The 24,163-nt window shown below is 48.4% G+C and overlaps 1 protein-coding gene across 1 annotated transcript in view; it reads right to left on the bottom strand.

The window, feature by feature from the left end:
• Positions 1 to 24,163, bottom strand: part of AOAH (acyloxyacyl hydrolase) — a 105,226-nt gene that overhangs the window by 37,190 nt on the left and 43,873 nt on the right. The window contains exons 7-12 of the mRNA XM_054384952.1: positions 22,554 to 22,624; positions 19,835 to 19,895; positions 18,225 to 18,295; positions 17,756 to 17,804; positions 16,411 to 16,459; positions 9,745 to 9,839 (exon numbers count right to left, since the gene is read on the bottom strand). Of these exons, the coding sequence (XP_054240927.1) occupies positions 9,745 to 9,839; positions 16,411 to 16,459; positions 17,756 to 17,804; positions 18,225 to 18,295; positions 19,835 to 19,895; positions 22,554 to 22,624 (396 nt within the window). The remainder of the gene's footprint in view (positions 1 to 9,744; positions 9,840 to 16,410; positions 16,460 to 17,755; positions 17,805 to 18,224; positions 18,296 to 19,834; positions 19,896 to 22,553; positions 22,625 to 24,163) is intronic.

Genomic DNA, 24,163 nt, shown 5'->3' with positions numbered 1-24,163 from the left:
TCTCTCCTATCTATCTCTCTATCTATCTATCTCTCTCTCTCTCTATCTATCTACCTATCTATCATCTATCTGTCTATCTATCTATCTATCTATCATCTATCTAACATCTATCTATCTATCATCTATCTATCTATCATCTATCTATCTATCATCTATCATCTATCTATCATCTATCATCTATCTATCATCTATCATCTATCTATCTATCATCTATCTATCTATCATCTATCTATCATCTATCTATCATCTATCTATCATCTATCTATCTATCATCAATCTATCTATCATCAATCTATCTATCATCAATCTATCTATCATCTATCTATCTATCATCTATCTATCATCTATCTATCTATCATCTATCTATCTATCATCTATCTATCTATCATCTATCTATCTATCATCTATCTATCTATCATCTATCTATCATCTATCTATCATCTATCTATCATCTATCTATCATCTATCTATCTATCATCTATCTATCATCTATCTATCATCTATCTATCTATCATCAATCTATCTATCATCAATCTATCTATCATCAATCTATCTATCATCTATCTATCATCTATCTATCATCTATCTATCATCTATCTATCTATCATCTATCTATCTATCATCAATCTATCTATCATCAATCTATCTATCATCTATCTATCTATCATCTGTCTATCATCTATCTGTCTATCATCTATCTGTCTATCTATCATCTATCTATCTATCATCTATCTATCTATCTATCTATCATCTATCATCTATCTATCATCTATCTATCATCTATCTGTCTATCATCTATCTATCTATCTGTCTATCATCTATCTATCATCTATCTATCTATCTATCTATCATCTATCTATCATCTATCTGTCTATCATCTATCTATCTATCTGTCTATCATCTATCTGTCTATCATCTATCTATCATCTGTCTATCATCTATCTATCTATCTATCATCTATCTATCTATCTATCTATCTATCTATCTATCATCTATCTATCTATCTATCTACCTATCTGTCTATCTTCATTGGACAAACTCCAGTACATTTTAACTCCTTGGGCCTGTGGCTTTGTAGTTTGGGTTTTGTTTTCTTTTGTGGCATGTTTGGTTTTGGGTGGTGGGTTTTTGTTGGGTTTTTTTTTTTTTTGGCTCCCTGCAAATTTGCTTTAAAGATGAATTAGGCAGAACCTGACTGAGTTGCAAATTTGATTAGGAAAGGAAACATCTGAGGCCAGAATTAGAGTCACATCTGAAGGCTGTATGGATATTTAGCACTGACAGTGTTCCAGCCGACCACTTCATGCCAGACTTTTGAAGATATTTCAGGATGCCAGAGTGAAGATGAGTAGTTGATGGCAAATTCAGGGGAATGCCTTGAACTCTACAGGGGTGTAGTTTGGAAAGCATGGGGCCCAACAGACTGCCCTTCACTTAGTCTCAGATGCAAATATGTCCAACTCTAGAGGTGGATTCTTGTTTAAACTTTGAGTTTAAAACTCCTCTGAGCACAGCTTGGTTTAAATACCATTCTCAAGACTATTCTGGCTGAGAAACTATGCTTCAGCCTACGTGCCAGATTTTAGCACAGAATGATAGGAAAGTTATTCCAGCCTAGCTTCAAATGCCATGATTTACCCTCAAATGCTCTAGATGGAGAAGAGAAGGCTTCAGGGAGACCTAATAACAACCTTCCAGTACCTGAAGGGGGCTTACAAGAAGGCTGCAGGGAGACTCTTTACAAAGGCCTGCAGAATAGAATGAAGGGCAATGGCTTCAAACTGGAGAAGAGGAGATTTAGATTGGATGCTAGGAACAAGTTCTGCACCATGAAGGTGGTGGAACACTGGAACAGGTGGCCCAGGGAGTTAGTTGATGCCCCATCCCTGGAGATAGTCAAGGTGAGGGCTCTGGGCAACCTGATCTAGTTGACGATGCCCCTGCTGACTGCAGAGTAGATGACTTTTGGGGGTCCCTTCCAACCCAGACCATTCTGGGACTCATTTCAAAGGAATGTCCTCACCTGCTAGATAGGTTCTACCCTGAAATGCATCTCCCTGAATCCTCCCACTTCCCTTGCACTGGACACACAAAGCCATGGCTGGTGCTAGATGCACACTCACCAAGCTGCACTGGACCATGTTAGCTTAAATGGAAGGTAGGTTCAGGGTTGTTGTGGCAGGAGACTTTCAAACTCAGGACACAAGAGAGCACTGGAAGCCTAAACCTTGTAGAAGCATTTAGAAATGGTGACTGCAGAATCCCTGAGAGCACAAACTGAAGGGGAACTGAATCTTTGGGTTTATACTGATTTTAATGACATTCAAATCTTCCTGACATAATTCAGTACCAGAGATGACTCCCTTATTCTAGGTCTGCAAGCAAGCAAGCTCTTGAGGCAAGCACAGCCTGTCTTCTTACAAGGCATGAATGGCATTTCCACTCTGTAAAGCTGCAAGGGCCAGAGGTTTGAAATTAGCAACATTATTACCTTATTTCCCCCCAAATGCAGCATCTTACTCATCAAAATAGGAGCTGGGAGAAGCTTGCCTGCAATCCTCTGGATTTAGAAGGTATCCAGATAATGTTTTTAACAGGATTGGCAGAGCTCAAACTCCTAGTTCCTTCCAGTACTTCAAAAAGAGAAGTCAGTGGGATAGGAGTTTGGGACATCCTGGACCCACATTTAGAGAAATGTTGAATGCTTTTAATAGTAAAAATCTAGTGTAAAGCAGTTACTTTAATGAAACCCTTCAGTCTGTGGGCAAAAAGCTATTCACTGGCTTACAGGTAGATGTGGGACCTATTCTTTTCTCCTTATTCAGCATGAAATAGAGATCCAAGAGCTTTAAAATGCCTCTTCCTAGAAAGGGGATGATTTCCAGAACATTTCTAAATACAGTGGTATTATCTCCAGATAAAACTGTCTCTAAAATGAGATAAAAAATAAGCTTCTACCCCAGAGATGGAACAGGAAAAAAAAAAAAAAAGCTGCATTTAAGTAGCTATTTGGAAGCCAATTGTAAGCAGATGGATAGAGCAACTGGAGCACAACATCCATTGCTAGACACACCAATGGTTTTGTCACCACTTTACTGCAAAAAGCCATTTACCACTCAAAAAAAACCTCCCCCAAACCCATCAATTTAAAAATCCAGTATTTCTTCTGCTTTGCTAAACCTCACCAGCTGCACATCTCCTCTGTTACACTTCAGTTTTAGTGTCTGAGTTTGCCAGACCTGCTTTTCAGCAAGAATTCCAGTATGAGGTGTCCCTGCCCATGGCAGGGGGGTTGGAACTGGCTGATCCTTGTGGTCCCTTCCAACCCTGACTGATTCTATGATTCTCAACCTTTCCTCCTCAGAGAGGTGTTCCAGCCCCCTCATCAGCCTCACAGCCCACTGCTGCACTCTCTCTAGTAGTTCCCTGTCTCTCTGGAACTGGGGAGCCCAGAACTGGCCACAGTACTCCAGATGTGGCCTCATCAGGGCAGAGTAGAGTGGAGGGAGAACCTCTCTCAGCCTACTAGTCCCCTGAGGACAACATTGGCCTTCTTGGCCACAAGGGCACATTGCTGGCTCTCTGTCAACCCTCCTCCTGCACTGCATCACACAGCAGCTTATTGCTTTGTGAGAGGCCAATGATAAGAGGGCAGTAAGGGCCTGATTAGATCTGGAAATGCAAAGTTCACTGTTTAACAGCTTTCTTTGAGCTGAGTGGCACAGGCACCTGAATTACAAAGCTGTTCAGCACAAACCCCATCTGGTCACCCCTGTGCTAATCATGCAATTAACCAAAGGACATCCTGAGCCTGCTTCAGGGAGGAAATCTCTCATCCTCATCCTCTCTCTTCCCTCACCCAGTGATAATGCTCCTTTGCATGGTAAGTCTGTGTGCAGCACAATCAGGGAGAGCAACCACTCTGCAGAGCCTCTTAACTGAATTCTCAGCATCTGTCCTGAAAAATTATTTCCCCATCTAATTAAGCTTTAAAACAGGAATTCAGAGCTGCTGCTGCTGCTGCAGCTGCTGCAGTGCTGATTAACAGAAGGGCTCAGAGCATCATGACCAAGTGGAAATATTGCTTTACACTTGCATGTGTAAACACTTGTCTGTGTGAACAGGTAGGAAGATAAATATAAACAAGAAATAGACAAAATAAATAATGCATATAAAATAGGTACTTTAAAAAAGATAGGGAAAACCCCACATTAAAAGCAATGAAATAAACCACTTAATAAATCTGAATGAAGAGTCACACAACTTTTTTTTCATTGTGCACATGCTAAAAACCCCTGACAGGGGGTGTTGAGGGGAAAGCCCTGTTTGGAATTCCATGTAGAGGGTTGAGATTCCATGGAAATGGAAATGAAAGCTTTGAACTGTGGCTTTAGCACTGACGGTGGGGGAAACCATTCCACAAACTATTTTTTTCCCTGTGTCTTACCCAAGCAATGTTGGCAGAATCAAAGCAGAGTGTCTTGAGTTGGACAGCATGGGGGAACAGCAGGTAGACCAAGCTGATGTCTTCTCCTCCCCTCTCAGAGCCCTAACTTCCAATTCTCACTGTGGTCCCAAATTGAGGACGTTTTCTGTGGCACAGACTCTCCCTGCTATTTCAGGTCACAAAACCATCCCTGGATGTGTCTAGAAACTCTCCTCAGGAGACCATGCACTAAGAAACAACCAAACAAAAGGTGGAAGCCAATTCATTTGTTAATTAGCCTTACAGATGAAGAGTATTTGCCAGTGGTATTTAATACTAAACACCAAGAGACAAGAGTGTTGCACCTTCACATCCCCAAAGGCAGCTGAATTTCTGCTGCTGACATTCTACACACAGAAAGCAAGAGAGAGGCCAAGAAAAAGAAGCACTGATAAAGTCTGAATGTTCTGGTTGGAGCCAGAGCAGAACCAACTCTGTTCAGTGACTCTACTTCAGCTCAGACTCTTCTGAGGGACAGCACTTCCTGAAGTGATAACTCCTCATGTTTGCAGTTGCTCCCAAGGGCTGGGATGCAGAAAGGCTCTTGGTCATGCTTGCTCCTACAGAGACAAGGCTCCTGCTGAACCTTGTGTGCCACGTTGCACACAAGCACAGGTTGCTGTACACCCATCAGGCACTAATGGGCTGCCACCAAAACTCTTTAATGGTCTGCACTCCAGCTCCTGGGCTTGAACCTTCTGCTTCTGCATGCCATTAGCAGCCCTTGATCCATCCAGCTAGTGGACCAGCAAGCTCCAAGCCACAGAACTGCTTTCTGAACCTTCATTACAGTGACAATTCAATACTGACGTAGTCTAAAGCTATTCTTGCCCCCATGGCTTTGCTACCAGCATTACCACCACAATCATCATCACCATCATTACCATCTTTGCTAGACAAGCTAATCTCAATTATCATTAGTGTTAATTAATTATGCTCCCCATCAGCTCTGCCATCAGTGTCATTCATCTAATGGGTGCTCGAAAACCTTTAACAAAGACAAACAACTGCTGAGCTGCAACATCTAAATCAGCTCAGCTCTGGGAGCAGAAGTGAGAAAGTGCACAAAACACACAGCACAACAGCTGCTGACACTTGGAAATAAGCATTGGTGTCAGGAAAATGTCCATAGCCTTCCTCCACAGAGGCCAGGGCAGGAGTAGCAGGTTGGCACCAGGCAAGGTGAAAGGAAGAGAAGGCTCCCAGGAGACCTTCTTGTGGCCTTCCAGTATCTAAAGAGGGTCTACAAGAAAGCTGGGGAGGGACATTTTAGGGTGTCAGGGAGTGATAGGACAGGGGGGAAGGCAGCAAAACTAGAAGTAGGCAGATTCAGATTGGATGTCAGGAAAAAGTTCTTCCCCATGAGGGTGGTGAGACACTGGCACAGGTTGCCCAGGGAGGTGGTGGAAGCCTCATCCCTGGAGGGTTTGAAGGCCAGGCTGGATTTGGCTGTGAGCAACCTGCTGTAGTGTGAGGTGTCCCTGCCCATGGCAGGGGGGTTGGAACTGGATGATCCTTGAGGTCCCTTCCAACCCTGAGAATTCTATAATCCTCCAGTTCTTTGACTCAGAGGTCCCCTGCAGGATCCCTCTCTCTAAATCTTAGAGACACGGATTTGATGTTGGTGGATAATGAACTGGTTGGATGGTCGCATCCAGAAGGTAGTGGTCCATGCTTTGATGTCCCTCAGGTGTCTGTACAGGGACCAATGGCACTGACTGCAGTCTCAGCAAATTTGCAAATGCAGTGCAGCTGAGGGATGGGATGGCATCCAGGGGGACTTGGACAAGCTGGAGAAGTCAGCCTGTGTGAACCTCAGGAGGGTCAACAAGGGACAAGTGCAAGGACCTGCACCTGGGCTGGGACAACCACCAGTATCAATAGAGGCTGAGGGATGAAGGGATTGAGAGCTGCTCTGCAGAGAAGAACTTGGATGTAGTGGTGGATGAAAAGCTGGATGTGAGCTGGCAATGTGTGCTCACCATCCAGAATGACAACTGTGTCCTGGGCAGCATCAAAAGCAGCCTGGCCAGCAGGCTGAGAGGTGATCCTGCCCCTCTGCTCTGCCCTGCTGAGACCCCACCTGCACTGCTGTGTCCAGCTCTGCAGTCCTCAGCACAGGAAGGACATGGACCTGTTGAGGCAGGTTCAGAGAAGGCCACAATGATCAAAGGGCTGGAAGACCTCTGCTGTGAGGAAGGGATGAATGAGTTGGGGTTGATCATCCTGGAGAAGAGAAGGCTCTGGGGAGACCTTACTGTGGCCTTTCAGTGGGGGGAGGGGTGTGTGTGTGTGTGTGTGTGTGTGTGTGTGTGTGTGTGTTAAGAGAGAAGGAACCAATCTTTTCAGCAGCACTTGTTGTAACAGGACAGTTTGTAATGGTTTTAAACTAAAAGCAGGGAGATTCAGATTAGATAGAAGGAAAAAAAAACTACAGTGAGGGTGGTGAAACACTGGGACAGGTAGCCCAGAGGGGTGATGGAAGCAAAGGACAGGAACATACCTGTTTATATGCTCCTCCCAGCTGCACTTTGCTGGAATGATCTTTTCTCCTCAGTTATTTCCTTTCACACCAGTGAACTGCAACAGCTGAGGCTCAGCATATTGCACAGCCAGGCACATTTGGTTGTTGGTTGAAAATGGGCAGTGCTGATATGCTGCCCAAAGGTAGCCATCAGTGTGGCAGTGATATTTTGTGGTCACTACTGAAACCCTTCCCTTTAGGACAAGTCCATCATATACCCTTGGATGACCCTCAACCACCTGCAGGTGTATCTGTTTAACAAGCCTCAGAGACAGTGCTTTGGAGTTACTAAACCTCTTCACATATGCCACAGATGAGGGACAATAATCCAGGACATCATTTCCAAGCCAGATGCCTGAATCAGAAGTTCCCAGCCTGCAGCACTTGCACAGCATGGAGCTGTAGGATCAGAGGATCGCAGGATGTTAGGGATTGGAAAGGACCTCCAAAGATCTTCCAGTCCAACCTCCCTGCCAGAGCAGGACCATAGAATCCAGCACAGGGCACACAGGAACACATCCAGACAGGGCTGGAAAGGCTCCAGAGCAGGAGACTCCACAACCTCTCTGGGCAGCCTGTTCCAGTGCTCTGTGAGCCTCACAGTGAAGAAGTTCCTCCTCATGTTGAGGTGGAACCTCCTGTGCTGGAGTTTTTATCCATTACCCCTTGTCCTATCCCAGGGTGCAACTGAGCAGAGCCTGTCCCTGTCCCCTCCCTCCTGACCCCCAGCCCTCAGCTATTGATAGACATTGATCAGATTCCCTCTCAGTCCTCTCCTCTCCAGACTGAACAGCCTCTAATGGCTCTCAGCCTCTCCTTCCCAGGCAGTGCTCCAGTCCCTTCAGCATCCTTGCAGCCCTCCCTTGGACTTTCTCCAGCAGATCCCTGTCCCTGTTGAACTGGGGAGCCCAGAACTGGATGCAATATTCCAGGTGAGGTCTCAGCAGGGCAGAGCAGAGCTGTACCAACAAGGCTGCTAAGGGTAGGAGTGATCCTGCAGACACTACTGGTCTCCTTGAGCTGCAGACACATGCCTGGAAAGCCAGATGTCCTGGTCTGTGTCCCTGGCACAGTGCTGGGCTGCCAAAGCCAACCTCTTCCCTGACTCAATTGCACAGATGCTGGAGGAGTGGCAGCAGCACAGGGCTGTGCCTTTTAACCTTCAGAAGAGCAGCTGTGGGAGGGGACTGACACATAGGAGACCTCCACCATAAATCCCAGGGTAAGAAGGCACTTTCTGCTCCTTTCCCTCTGCAACCTGCAGCACAAGGGGAGGAAGCAAAAGGCAGGCAGCAGCAGTGTGACTCCATGTGGTAGTTTTAGGCTGTGCCTTTAAAATTTTCACAGATCTTGAACAGAAAGTGGTAAAATGTAAATAAATTACTGTTGTGTGTAAAAAGGAAGTTACTGATAAGTTCTAAACAATCCATGGGAGAGATAACAAACATAAGCTAGTGATGAAAACTCTCTCTCTCTCTTTTTTGGCTTCCTCACTCTGGGAGACACTAACTTGCTTCTGCTTGCCCTTGGCTGCGTTCTTTGTTTTAGGTGAGTATCCTAACAGAAGAGGAGTTCTCTGCTCTTTTGTGGTAGTTTTAATGTTGGGGGGAGAATTTTTAACCCACCACATCTTTTCTCTTGTCCCTTTGTGTCCAGGGCAGTAAGGAGAGGGGGCAAGGAGTGGGAAGCTTATTAGCAGCTCCCCTGTTTTTTGGGGACAGGGAGTTCTTGTGCTGTTTATAACTTGTAAATACCTGTAATGTTGTAAATACTGTGTACTTGTACATAGAATCACAGAATATATCTGGTTGAAAGAGACCTTCAAGGTCATTCAGTCCAACCTTTGACCCAGCACTGAGGGGTCAACACCAAACCGTGTTCCTAAGCTGCTTAAACTCCTCCAGGGGTGGTGGCTCCACCACTGTCCTGGGCAGACCATTCCAATGTTTGAGAACCCTTTCAGAGAAGAAATATTTCCTAACACCCAACCTAAACCTCCTGTGGTGCAGCTTGTAACCATTTCTTCTAGTCCTGTCACTTCCCACCAAGAAGAGGCTGGCTTCTTGCTCACTCCAACCTCCCCTCTCCAGGTAGCTCAGCCTCCTCTTCTCCAGTCTGAACAACCCCAGCTCCCTCAGCTGCTCCTCACAGGATGTGTGCTCAAGACTTCATGAGCTTCATTGCCCTTCTCTGGACATGCTCCAACACCTCATTTTTTTTTTTTTTTCTTTAGTGAGGGGCCCAGAACTGAACACAGTACTCGAGACATGGCCTCATCAGTGCTGAGCACAGAATCACAGAAGCATCCAGGTTGGATGCTCCCTTGAGCTGCTGCTCACACTCTTCTTAACACACCCCAAGATCCCCCTGGCCTTCCTGGCTAGCAGGGCACATTGCTGGCTCATCTCAGGTCACAGAATCACAGAAATGTTCAGGTTGGAACAGACCCTCAGGATCACCAAGTCCAACCCAGAGCCCTGGCAACTCATTCCAGTCCCTAACCACTCTTGCTGGAAAAAATATTTCCTACTGTCCAGCCTAAACCTCCCCACTGGCATCTTGAGGCCATTCCCTCTTGTTCTGTCACTAATTACCTGTGAGAAGAGACCAGCAGCACCATCGCATTTCATTGCAGATCGTAGTTGTGCTCATTTGCTTCCAGCTGGCCTGGTCTAGGCAAATTAACGCTGGGGGCAATTTTCCACCCACCCCACTCCAGCAACCCCCAGCTCACCGCTGACATCTGCGTGACCGTCATCCACTCGGGCGGGATGTGGAAGTGAGCGCCGGCGGAGTCTCCCAGCAGCACCACCCCTCGGGAGCCTGCACCTGGTTAACACATTCGGTTAGCTGCGAGAGGGGCAGCGGCGCGCTGCGAGCGGCCGCGGAGAGCAGCGCTGAAAGAGCGGCGGCAGCCGACGGGATCACAGCCAGGTCACAGAGTCAGTGTCGGGAAGGGACCTCGGGAGATCACCCAGGCCAACCCCCCTGCCAGGGCAGGTCACACAGGAACACATCCAGGCGGGTTTGGAATAGCTCCAGGGAGGGAGAGTCCACAGCCCCCCTGGGCAGCCCGTTCCAGAGCTCTGTTACCCTCACAGGGAAAAAAATCCTTCCTCATGTTTCCATGGAACTTCCTATGCCTTCCTATGCCTCAGCTTCCACCACTGCCCCTTGTGCTGGCACTGGGCATCACCCAGCAGAGCCTGGCTCCAGCCTCTGGGCACTCACCCTGCACATCTTTATCAACAGCAATGAGGTCACCTCTCAGGCTCCTCCTCTCCAAGCTACAGAGCCCTCAGCTCCCTCCGGCTCTCTCATAAGGAAGATGTTCCACTCCCCTAATCATTTTCATGGCTCTGTGCTGGACACTTTCAGGCAGTTCCCTGAGGTCCTTCTGGACCGGAGGGGCCCAGAACTGAACACAATGCTCCAGATGTGGCCTCACCAGGCTACCCCACCCTTCACATAGGGAAATGTTCAGAGCCTGCAGTGGGGCTGGAGCTAGATGATCTTTAAGCTCCCTTCCAACCTAAACCATTCAGTGGTTTTTTTGCTCCATTTGCAGTAAAACTGCCCAACAGGGATGAGCCAACAGCCCTAGAGACACAACTGGGGGCTGGGTGTGGAAAGCAGGGAGAAGTCTTGCTGATCAGAAAAGCATCCTGATTGCGTTCAAGGCTGGCTGCATTGTTTACAATCATAGAATCATAGGCTGGAAGGGACCTCCAAAGGTCATCCAGTCTGATCTCCTCACAGTCAGCAGGGACATCCCCAACTAGATCAGGTTGCCCAGAGCCCTATCCAGCCTCACCTTGAATGTCTGCAGGGATGGGGCCTCAACCACCTCCCTGGGCAGCCTGTTCCAGTGTTCCACCACCCTCATAGTGAAGAACTTCTTCCTGATATCCAGTCTAAATCTGCCCTTCTCCAGACTGAAGCCCTTTCAGTCAAGGTTCTTCTAGGCAGCCAACATTTATTTTTACTGGCTACAGATTACATATAAAGAGCACTTAAACATGTAGGGAAATCTGGTTACTCAGGAAACTGCTCAAAGCTCCTCAGAAAAGAACTGGGTGGAGCCTATGCTACTCATAAGAGTATTTCTGCTGGAACAATCTGGCTGGCTTATAATTAATGTTAATTTAGCATGTGTAGATTGCCTTCCATCTAAAAATGCTGCAGAGTCTTGTCAGGCAATGGTTCATCCCCAGGATGCTGAGAGAATCACAGAATTGTCAGGGTTGGAAGGGACTTCAAGGATCATCCAGTTCCAACCCCCCTGCCATGGGCAAGGACACCTCACACCAGAGCAGGTTGCTCAGAGCCACATCCAGACTGGCTGCAAAAACCTCCAGGGATGAGGCTTCCACCACCTCCCTGGGCAACCTGTGCCAGTGTCTCACCACCCTCATGGGGAAGAATTTCATCCTAACATATAATCTAAATCTACCCATTTCTAGTTTTGCTCCATTCCCCCCAGTCCTATCACTACCTGACACCCTAAAAAGTCCCTCCACAGCTTTCTTGTAGGCCCCCTTCTAAGTGTGAGGCAAGGTGAGCAGCAGCTGTAGCCAGGATGATTTACTACCACAGTCTCACAGTATATCAGAGGACGGAAGGGACCTCAAGGGATGATCAGGTCCAACCCCCTGCCAGAGCAGGATCACTTAGGGTAGTCCTCACAGGAATGCATCCAGTTGGGTTTGGAAAGTCTCCAGAGAAGGAGACTCCACAGTACGGATGGTAATTGTGTCCCTGTGTGCACACAGCACCCACATCACTGTCAGGGGTTAGCAGGGGTGGTAATTGTGTCCCTGTGTGCACACACAGCACCCACATCACTGTCAGGGGTTAGCAGGGGTGGTAATTGTGTCCCTGTGTGCACACACAGCACCCACATCACTGTCAGGGGTTAGCAGGGGTGGTAATTGTGTCCTGTGTGCACACACAGCACCCACATCACTGTCAGGGGTTAGCAGGGGTGGTAATTGTGTCCTTGTGCACACACAGCACCCACATCACTGTCAGGGGTTAGCAGGGGTGGTAATTGTGTCCTTGTGTGCACACACAGCACCCACATCACTGTCAGGGGTTAGCAGGGGTGGTAATTGTGTCCCTGTGTGCACACACAGCACCCACATCACTGTCAGGGGTTAGCAGGGGTGGTAATTGTGTCCCTGTGTGCACACACAGCACCCACATCACTGTCAGGGGTTAGCAGGGGTGGTAATTGTGTCCTTGTGCACACACAGCACCCACATCACTGTCAGGGGTTAGCAGGGGTGGTAATTGTGTCCCTGTGTGCACACAGCACCCACATCACTGTCAGGGGTTAGCAGGGGTGGTAATTGTGTCCTTGTGCACACACAGCACCCACATCACTGTCAGGGGTTAGCAGGGGTGGTAATTGTGTCCTTGTGCACACACAGCACCCACATCACTGTCAGGGGTTAGCAGGGGTGGTAATTGTGTCCCTGTGTGCACACACAGCACCCACATCACTGTCAGGGGTTAGCAGGGGTGGTAATTGTGTCCCTGTGCACACACAGCACCCACATCACTGTCAGGGGTTAGCAGGGGTGGTAATTGTGTCCCTGTGTGCACACACAGCACCCACATCACTGTCAGGGGTTAGCAGGGGTGGTAATTGTGTCCTTGTGCACACACAGCACCCACATCACTGTCAGGGGTTAGCAGGGGTGGTAATTGTGTCCTGTGTGCACACACAGCACCCACATCACTGTCAGGGGTTAGCAGGGGTGGTAATTGTGTCCTTGTGCACACACAGCACCCACATCACTGTCAGGGGTTAGCAGGGGTGGTAATTGTGTCCTTGTGTGCACACACAGCACCCACATCACTGTCAGGGGTTAGCAGGGGTGGTAATTGTGTCCTTGTGTGCACACACAGCACCCACATCACTGTCAGGGGTTAGCAGGGGTGGTAATTGTGTCCCTGTGTGCACACACAGCACCCACATCACTGTCAGGGGTTAGCAGGGGTGGTAATTGTGTCCCTGTGTGCACACACAGCACCCACATCACTGTCAGGGGTTAGCAGGGGTGGTAATTGTGTCCTTGTGCACACACAGCACCCACATCACTGTCAGGGGTTAGCAGGGGTGGTAATTGTGTCCTTGTGTGCACACACAGCACCCACATCACTGTCAGGGGTTAGCAGGGGTGGTAATTGTGTCCTTGTGCACACACAGCACCCACATCACTGTCAGGGGTTAGCAGGGGTGGTAATTGTGTCCTTGTGCACACACAGCACCCACATCACTGTCAGGGGTTAGCAGGGGTGGTAATTGTGTCCTTGTGCACACACAGCACCCACATCACTGTCAGGGGTTAGCAGGGGTGGTAATTGTGTCCTGTGTGCACACACAGCACCCACATCACTGTCAGGGGTTAGCAGGGGTGGTAATTGTGTCCCTGTGCACACACAGCACCCACATCACTGTCAGGGGTTAGCAGGGGTGGTAATTGTGTCCCTGTGTGCACACACAGCACCCACATCACTGTCAGGGGTTAGCAGGGGTGGTAATTGTGTCCTTGTGTGCACACACAGCACCCACATCACTGTCAGGGGTTAGCAGGGGTGGTAATTGTGTCCTGTGTGCACACACAGCACCCACATCACTGTCAGGGGTTAGCAGGGGTGGTAATTGTGTCCTGTGTGCACACACAGCACCCACATCACTGTCAGGGGTTAGCAGGGGTGGTAATTGTGTCCCTGTGTGCACACACAGCACCCACATCACTGTCAGGGGTTAGCAGGGGTGGTAATTGTGTCCTTGTGCACACACAGCACCCACATCACTGTCAGGGGTTAGCAGGGGTGGTAATTGTGTCCTTGTGCACACACAGCACCCACATCACTGTCAGGGGTTAGCAGGGGTGGTAATTGTGTCCCTGTGCACACACAGCACCCACATCACTGTCAGGGGTTAGCAGGGGTGGTAATTGTGTCCTTGTGCACACACAGCACCCACATCACTGTCAGGGGTTAGCAGGGGTGGTAATTGTGTCCTTGTGCACACACAGCACCCACATCACTGTCAGGGGTTAGCAGGGGTGGTAATTGTGTCCTTGTGCACACACAGCACCCACATCACTGTCAGGGGTTAGCAGGGGTGGTAATTGTGTCCTTGTGCACACACAGCACCCACATCACTGTCAGGGGTTAGCAGGGGTGGTAATTGTGTCCTGTGTGCACACACAGCACCCACATCACTGTCAGGGGTTAGCAGGGGTGGTAATTGTGTCCCTTGTGCACACACAGCACCCACATCACTGTCAGGGGTTAGCAGGGGTGGTAATTGTGTCCCTGTGTGCACACACAGCACTCACATCACTGTCAGGGGTTAGCAGGGGTGGTAATTGTGTCCCTGTTCACACACAGCACCCACATCACTGTCAGGGGTTAGCAGGGGTAGTAATTGTGTCCTTGTGTGCATACAGGCACCCAGAGTGCTGTCAGGGAGAGCAGCTGATGCCATCAGGTGCTCTCTTTCATGCCTTCCCTGGCAAAGAACCAGCATGTGTGCTGGTATTTATTGCATTCGGCACTCACACAGAGATTCAACTGCTCTCCTAAATCCTTTGGGTTGGGCTTTATGTACCACAGCAGATGCAGAGGTGATGTCTCTTATTGCTGCTGTCCCTGCCCTGTATGTTTCAACTTGATAACTGACCTGGCTTTTAATAGGAAATTACCAGCAACCTGTCCTTTTCAGGTGTCATCTTTGCCCAGCCTCAAGAGAAGAAGAAAAAAAAAAAAAAAGATCCCGTTTTAATATCATTGTCAATGATGTGGATGAGGGGATTGAGGGCAACCTCAGTAAGTTGCAGATGGCACCAAGTTGGGAGGGAGTGTCAATCTGCTTGGAGGTGTGAATGCTCTGCAGAGGGACGTGGCCAGGCTGGATTGATGGGCTGAGGTGAGTGGAATATCTGCAATCCTGTGTCCAGTTTTGGGCTCCCCAGTTCAAGAGAGACAGAGACCTGCTGGAGAGAGTCCAAGGGAGAGCCAGGAGGATGCTTATTGGACTTGAGCATCTGCCCTGTGAAGAGAGACTGAGAGCCCTGGGGCTGTTTAGTCTGGAGAAGAGAAGGCTGAGAGGGGATCTGAGCAATGTCTATCAATAGCTGAGGGCTGGGGGGCAAGATGAAGGTGCCAGGCTCTGTTTGGTGTTTCACAGTAATAAGACAAGGAACAATAGGTTCAAACTTGAACACAGAAGGTTTCACCTCACCATGAGGAGAAACTTCTTTCCAATGAGGGTGACAGAGCCCTGGAGCAGGCTGCCCAGGGGGGTTGAGGAGTCTCCTTCTCTGGAGACTTTCCAAACCCACCTGGATGCATTCCTGTGCAGACTCCCCTGGGTGCTCCTGCTCTGGCAGGGGGGTTGGACCTGATGATCTCTGGAGGTCCCTTCCAACCTCTGATATACTGTGAGACTGTGATACTATATGAGATTCCAAAAGGGCAAGTGTCAGGTCCTGCACTTGGATCACATCAAGCCCATGCAACACTGCAGGCTTGGGGAAGAGTGGCTGGAATGGTCCCAGGGGTGCTGGCTGACAGCTGGCTGAACATGAGCCAGGTGTGGCCAAGAAGATCACTGTAACCCTGTCTCCTATCAGCCACAGTGTGGGCAGCAGGACCAGGGCAGTGATTGTCCCCCCTGTGCTTGGCCCCACCTCTAATACTGTGCTCAGTTTTGGACCCCAAGGATGCTGAGGTGTTGGAGTGGGTCCAGAGCAGAGCTACCAAGCTGGTGAAGGCCCAAGAGATCAAGTCTTATCAGGAGCAGCTGAGGGGATGGCTGTTGCTTGGCCTGGAGGAAAGGAGGCTCAGGGGAGACCTTTTCATTTTCTACAACTACCTGAAAGGGCACTGCAGGGACCTAGAGCTTGGTCTCTCTTCCCACGTAACAAGCAATAGGACCACAGGAATTGGCCTTGAGCTGCACCAGGAGAGGGTCAGATGGGACACTAGGGAAAATGTCTTCACTGCAAGGGTTGTCAAGCTCTGGAACAGGCTGTGGTGGAGTTGCCATGGCTGGGGGGATTTAAAAGCCAGGAGGATGCGGTGCTGAGGGACGTGGTTTGGTGGTGACCTGTCAGTGTTGGCTTAATGGCTGGACCTAATGATTTTAAAGATCAACCCAAATTATTCTGTCCCTGCCCATGGCAGGGGGGTTGGAACTGGATGATCCTTGTGGTCCCTTCCAACCCTGACTGATTCTATGATTCTATGATTTTGCCTGTGTTATGAAGTTGTAAAGCCCATTGTCTTTCCCCCACATTGTCAATGCTGGTGAGAACATCAGGTGACTTCTGCAATGAAGACAAAAGCAGCACTGCTTTGTGTCTTGCCTGTAAAGATTTACCTTTGCAGAATTTCTCCTCGTAGGGAATTCCATCCTTTGGATCCACACCCTGTTGAAGGAGAGAAGGGGCAGAGGATTATATCTACCTGGTGCCTGGAAACAAACCCCAACAGTGCAAAAGAGAGCTGGAGAACTTATTTCACAGAGGAAAAGACCTCAGAGATCATCAAGTCCAACCTATTACCTAATACCTAATCCCTCCTGACAAATAACCCATGGCTCCAAGTGCCACATCCAAGCTTTTGTGAACACCTCCAGGGATGGTGACCCCATCACCTCCCTGGGCAGCACATTCCAATGGCCAATTACTCTTTCTGTGAAGAACTTCCTCCTCAACTCCAGCCTAAACTTGGTAGTTCTACGAAGAGAGACTGAGAGCCCTGGGGCTGTTTAGTCTGGAGAAGAGAAGGCTGAGAGGGGATCTGATCAATGTCTATCAATAGCTGAGGGCTGGGGGGGCAAGTGGAGGGGGCCAGGCTCTTTTGGGTGGTTCCCAGTGATAAGCCAAGGAACAATGGCTTCAAGCTTGAACATAGAAGATTTCACCTCACCATGAGGAGAAACTTCTTGACAGTGAGGGTGACAGAGCCCTGGAGCAGGCTGCCCAGGGGGGTTGTGGAGTCTCCTTCTCTGGAGCCTTTCCAAACTCACCTGGATGCATTCCTGTGCAGACTACCCTGGGTGATCCTGCTCTGGCAGGGGGGTTGGACCTGATGATCTCTGGAGGTCCCTTCCAACCTCTGCTATACTCTGAGACTGTGATTCTGTAAACTTCCCCTGCTGCAGCTTGAGACTGCCCCTCTTGTTCTCGTGCTGGGTGCCTGGGAGAAGAGCCCAACCCCCACCTGGCTGCAACCTCCCTTCAGGTAGTTGTAGACAGCAATGAGGTCTCCCCTGAGCCTTCTCTTCTCCAGGCTAAACACCCCCAGCTCCCTCAGCCTCTCCTCACAGGGCTGTGCTCCAGACCTCTCACCATTTCTTCCTGAGTGTTTGCCTGCAGGAAGCACTGCATCATAATAAGGATGCTTACCATCACATTATTTTAATAAGCACATGTACATTTAAATTAATCATAATAGCTATAATTTAAATCATCACAAGCATCAACAAACAAACTTCACTCCTGACTGCCTTCCCCTTACGTTTCCTTAGCTTTCCATAAATGCAGGTTTATTACTAGGAATCTCAAAGGCAATAAATAAACAAGAGTAGTTCAAAATCAGCTATAAAGCAGAATAAATACAACAGAAACCTTTGCAGAATAATTCAAAAGGAAGGGGGGAAAAAAAAAGGCAGATGCAGCAATCAGGAAGGAAGTCTCTCAGATGTAACTTGGTTCCCTTACCCATATGCCGTTGCAGTTAGAGTCACTGGTCACATCCCAGTTCTCAGGGCTGAAACAGAGTTAGAAAACGATATGCAGTGTTACAGAAAATAAAGGGGAGGGAAAGGGTATTTGAGGAAATCACATATTTTGTGCTGTTTTTTTCACTAAGAATATAAAGGAACTAAACATTCCTCTCAGCACAGAAGAGTGAGGGCTTTCCCCACTGGAGCTTGGTTTCCCTACCCTTTTCAGCCTGTCTGACCAACCCTGGCTGCAGAGGCATCAGAGAAAGGAGAGAAACCTGTGCAGCACCTCTGCTAATGTGCCCCATCCCTGTTCTCCACCACCCCCTCTTGTCCCCAGCAGAGTGAAATCCAACCAGCAGCAGTGATGTGCTCTCCTAAGAGCAGGGGCAGCCTCAAACCTGGGTCTCACTGTTCCAGAAGCCACAGTGGTTAGAAGCCTTTGAAAGAGTTGAAAGCCTTACCGCCTGCCAGGGTACACGGTGGTGTTTCTGTCATTGCAGTCCCTGCCTCGCCAGTGGTAGCCCCTCAAAGTCTAGAAGGCAAGGAGAGGCACACAGAGGGGATGCTCATTGTCATCCTTCCACTTGGAATTTAAAATATCTAAGGTGAGAACCCAACTCAATGCGTAGCAATGAACCCCAGCAAGCAGGTTGTATTCCAGAAGCATTTTTGCTAAGCTTTAATAAATCACAGAATCACAGAAACATCCAGGTTGGAACAGACCCTCAGCATCACCAAGTCCAACCCAGAACCCTACTCTACAAGGCTCACCCCTAAACCAGAGCCCCAAGTACCACATCCAAACCACCTTTAAATACCTCCAGGCTTGGGGACTCAGCCACCTCCCTGGGTAGCTCATTCCAATCCCTGACCACTCTTGCTGGGAAAGAGTTTCCTACTGTCCAGCCTCAACCTACCCAGTGGCAGCTTGAGGCCATTCCCTCTTATTCTATCACCAATTACCTGGGAGAAGAGACCAGCAGCAGCCTCTCTACAATCTCCTTTCAGGTAGTTGTAGACAGCAATGAGGTCTCCTCTCAGCCTCCTCTTCTCCAAACTAACCATCCCCAGCTCCTTCAGTTGCTCTCCAGCAGATTTATTCTCCTGGCCCTTCCCAGCTTCCTTGCCCCCCTCTGCCCTGGCTCCAGCACCTCCACATCTCTCTTGGATTGAGATGCCCAAAACTGGACACAATACTCCAGGTGTGGCCTCCCCAGAGCTGAGTCCCAGGGGACAATCCCCTCCCTGCTCCTGCTGGACACAGCATCTCTAATCCCAGCCAGGATACCTTTGGCTTTCTTGCCCACCTGGGCACACTGCTGGCTCCTGTTCAGCTGCTTGTCCATCAGCACCCCCAGGTCCCTTTCCGCCAGCAGCTTTCCAACCACACTGCCCCAAGCCTGTAACATTGCTTGGGGTTGTTGTGCCCCAAGGTCAGGACCTGGCACTTGGCCTTGTTGAAGCTCTTCCTGGTAATGCTGGCCATGGATCCAATCTATCCAAGTCCCTCTGTAGAGCCTCCCTACCCTGGTGCAGGTCAACACGGCCTCCTAACTTGGTGTCATCTGCAAACTTCCTGCTGACACCCTCTGTGTCTTCATCAGGGTCATCAACAAAGATGTTAAACAGAAGTGGTCCCAACCCTGAGCCCTGAGGAACACCACTTGTGTCTGGCTGCCAGCTGAATTTATGCCACCTTGCACACTCTGGTGCAGAAATAAGACAAGCTGGTGATTTAACTTTTTTTATGTTTTTTTTTTTTTTGTTATGACTTTATTTCACCCCTTATTAATTTGGTAAACAGACAAACCAGCAGCAGAGTCATTTGCTTCTGCAGGGAGCACAGCTTTATGTGAGCATCTCCCCCCCAGGTGGCAGAAAGGAATGATAGTTTCTTCATCCAGAAAAAAATCCTACCGTTGATGAAAAACAACCCAAAAAACCCAACCATCCAGTCAGTTTACTCCTATTTTCACATGACTGAATAAGGCTTTGCAGACAGAGTGAGAGCAATCCCAAAGGCATTCTCATTCTCAAGGGGTTCCTGTACCAAAGGAAAGGTTTTGCTTACCGGGAAAGTACTAAATTTATCTCCATCAAAGTCTTCAAAAGGCAGTTTATTTCTTATAACACTGTAAAAAAAAAAAAAAAACACACAAAACAACAAATTCAGTGCTGATATATGGGAAGGAATCTGTTCAGAAGGAAAAAAACCCAACCAAACCACAGTAAAGTGCACAGAATAGATAACAGCATTGCCATTCGTGCAATGCCAGAGTCAGGGTTAGCTCCATGCTGGTACTTGAGCAAAGTGATTCTGTCTGAAGGAGCAAATTCTGATTTCTTTCAATATTTCAAGCTCTGGTGGTAAGGCTGATGGGCTTCTGTGTGGCTGTGATTTCAGACCTTCAGTTTCTAAACCAAACTAGGACATCAGATCTGTGGTAAAAATATTTTTTTTTAATAAAGCCTACAAATCTGCCAGATATCACAGAATTGTCAGGGTTGGAAGTGACCCCAGGGATCATCCAGTTCCAACCCCCTGCCATGGGCAGGGACACCTCACACTAGATCAGGTTGCCCAGAGCCATATACAGCCTGGTCTTAAAAACCTCCAGGGATGAGGCTTCCACCACCTCCCTGGGCAACCTGTGCCAGTGCCTCACCACCCTCATGGGGAAGAACTTCATCCTCATATCTAACCTAAATCTCCCCTCTTCTAGCTTGGATCCTTTCCTCCTAGTCCTGTCACTCCCTGACACCCTAAAAAGTCCCTCCCCAGCTTTCTTGTAGCCCCCTTCAGATGCTGGAAGGACACAAGAAGGTCTCCTCAGAAGCACTAATGAGTCCTTCTACCTGGAGAAGGGCTTCAGAGCGTGACTTCATGCTGATGGGGACTAACCTTCTGTTAAACACAATGGCAAATAAAAACAAACACAATGGCAAATAAAGCCAAAAACAATGGCAAATAAAACCGATGGCAAATAAAACCAAAAACAATGGCAAATAAAAACACTGGCAAATACCCTTTCTCATGTTTGTTCCTTCCAATCTTTGCACCACCTCTCCCCTGTTGTGTTCAGTTTAGAAGACCTGCAGTTTGCCCTCCAGGCTGCAGCTACCACACACACACTGCTTATTCACTAGGGTAAAAGTGGATTTAATGTGAAGGACCAGAATTCATAGGTGGCCTCTTTTTTTAACTGAGGGTCACAGCCTCACCTTGCAGTTTCTGTATCAAGTCCCACAAACTTCTGCTCATGCTCAAACATAGTTGAGAAAATTATTTTACCTTGATTTAAGCAAAGGAGACCCTCAGTTGTCCCTTACAGTACTTAATTTCATTAACCTTGACTTTTACATCTTCTTTTTCTATTGTGCCTTTTGTTTCCAGCAACCCTGTAAGTTTGAGAGTACCTGAAGCAGGTGTTAAAAAGATGGGGTCAGCTCTGAGCCCCTTCCTTTTTAGCTTGGGCATGTGCTAGCTTTTAAGATGGTGCTGCCCAAGTGTGGCAACTCTCTGGCTATGGGATACAGCTCAGTTCCCTTGCATTGAGCAGCACTCTGTGAGTGATACACAAATCAGCCTTCCCTTGGAAAACTTTCTTTCCAACTTTTTCCAGCCTCTTGAACTCATAAGACATCTTGACCCCGGCTCAGAGAGCAAATAGTGCCATGGGAGTGGATTCCTCAGACTGCATGAGCATCAGGATAAGGAAAAATACAGAAAGGGGAGGTGCCATGCATGGCTGGTAGGGCTTGCAGTCCCCATTCTCTCTGTAATCACTGACTTCCATGAGCTGCTTTGGAACACTACTTCTGCTCAGTAAGGTTCAGTTGAAGGCACTGGCACAGATCCAGACCAGCTGAAGAAGTTCAACTGCCAAATATGTGTTTTGTAAGTACAGAAGGAGGAAAGAAGACACCAAAGAGAGGGAGAGAGCGCATGAGAGAGATCACAGAAACATTCAGGTTGCAGAAGACCTTCAGGATCAGAAGAGTTGAATATGTTCCAGTGGATGAAAACAATTTGATTCCTGCTTCCACTGTCAGGGCTCAGACTCAGGTTGTTTGTCCTGACTCACATTACAAAAGGCACTTAGGAGATGTTTCCTGCTGATCAGTTTATTCCCTACCAACTCCTGATATTTGCAATGACAATTCAATGAGCAGAAGCAGCTGAGCAAGCCAGCCTTTGCAGTCAAATCCCTCAAAGTATGCTGCTGATCACACTTCTTTATTCTTAGATTTGCTCAACTCCTCCTCCTCCAACTCATTGGAGTACATTGACAAATAAGCTTTAGGAGTAATAGCTCACCTGAAGTCCTCAGCCTTTTGCAAAACTGGCTCGGTCAGACCTGCCATAAGCTATTTTTTTGCTGTCCACCAGCCACCATTTCTATCTTAAAGACCTTGAGATTCTCCTACTCCTTGCAGCTGCTTGGTGGTCTTCCTGTGCTGAGCCATGGGCATCACAACTGCATGACCAAATGAAATGGAGAAACCTCTTGGCCTCAAGAAACCTCAGGAGAAATTTGGCTTCCTCTTGGAGGTGTCAGACCTTTGAGTGTGTCATGGATTTGACCTCCAGGACCTGCTAAAACATTTTAAGTACTGAAAAAGCACAGGGACCCCTCTGAGGAATTTTGTTTACCTGAACTCTCTGCCACCTCCCCCAGTGCCACCTTGGCAGTGGGTTTGTGAAGGCAACCAAGAGGAGTAAGGAGAGGAAGCTTTGTTAATTGAAGATGATTCTGTTTCTGGTTAAAGGCTGGACAATGGATACCTACTATTTAATCTTCTCACACAGGTTAGCCAGAAGAGGAAAGGCACACACACTTGAGAACGCTGGGAAGCTTCTCTGCAGGGGAAGAAAATAAAGGAAGATGGATGCATGAGTTCAGAGCAGTGATGTAGCTTGGGATACTCAGTGTTAGTCATGCCCAGAGCTAAATCATGTATTTTCTGCCTAAAAACACAGAATCACAGAATGTGTATCTGGTTGGAAGAGATCACCCAGTCCAACCTTCGACCCAGCACTGCAGGGTCAACATCAAACCATGTCCCTAAGCCCCAGCTCCACACACTGCTTGAACACCCCCAGGCATGGTGACTCCAGCACTGCCCTGGGCAGACCATCTTTGAGAACCCTTCCAGTGAAGGAATATTTCCTAACATCCAGCCTGAACCTTCCCTGATGCAGCTTGGAACCATTTCCTCTGGTCCTGTCTCTTACCACCACGGAGAAGAGGCTGCCCCCTGCTTGCTCCAACCTCCCTTCAGGGAGCTGTAGATAGCAATGAGGTCTCCCTTCAGCTTCCTCTTCTCCAGCCTGAACACCCCCAGCTCCCTCAGACACTCCTCACAGGTCAGGCCCTTCATGAACCTTGTTGCCCAAGAGAACTGCATCTGAGAACTCCAGTGATGCCATTAAGGATGGTACATGCCTGAGGGCTCAGAGCTGACACAACTTAAGGATTTTGAACCAACTACTGCTGTTTGCAAAGAGCTGCAAAACAATTAGAAAGGAAGGAAGAAGCTGCTGTGAAACTGTCTGCTCTTGTGTCACTGTTTTGTTCTTTGTCATAGTCACTGTGCTCATGTTTGATGGATACAATGGTATCTGGGAGTGCAAAACTGATGAAAGTAACACACTGTGGGCTGTGAGTCTGCATTCTGCATCCTTGGGTAGGAGTGAAGAAGTCAAAGATCAGGAACCACCCCAAAGGGAGGAGAAATGGGAGGATTCAGCATGGGCATAGAATGCCCTTGATTTTTTAATGAGATTTTACTGACTTGAAAGAATCCATCTCAGAGGCACAAAGCTGCTGCAGGCAGTGGAACATCTCCCTGCTGAGGACAGGCTGAGGGAGCTGGGGCTCTGTAGCTTGGAGAAGAGCCTGAGGGGTGCCCTCATTGCTGTTGATAAAGATGTGCAGGGCAGTGCCAGGAGGATGGAGGCAGGCTCTGCTCAGGGAAGTCCAATGACAGCACAAGGGGCAATGGGTGTGAGCTGGAGCAGAGGAGGTGCCACAGGAACAGAAGGAGAAACTTTTTCACTGTGAGGGTGCCAGAGCCCTGGAGCAGGCTGCCCAGAGAGGATGTGGAGTCTCCTGCTCTAGTGACATTCCAAACCCACCTGGATGCATTCCTGTGTGACCTGCTCTAGGTGATCCTGCTCTGGCAAGGGGGGTGGACTGGATGATATTTGGAGCTCCTTTCCAACCCCTAGCATTCTGTGGTTCCAGCTATGTTCCAGCTTGTCTCCATTGTTCCTTGGCTTATCACTGTGAAGCCCCCAAAAGAGCCTGGCCCCCTCTACTTGACACCCACTCCTCAGCTATTGATAGACATTGCTCAGATCCCCTCTCAGCCTTCTCTTCTCCAGACTAAACAGCCC

The sequence above is a fragment of the Indicator indicator genome, chromosome 11 (genome assembly GCF_027791375.1).
Source record: "Indicator indicator isolate 239-I01 chromosome 11, UM_Iind_1.1, whole genome shotgun sequence".
NCBI classification, from domain to species: Eukaryota; Metazoa; Chordata; class Aves; order Piciformes; family Indicatoridae; genus Indicator; species Indicator indicator.
The sequence above is the reverse complement of the archived record's forward strand: the minus strand, read 5'-3'. Positions and strand labels throughout refer to the sequence as shown.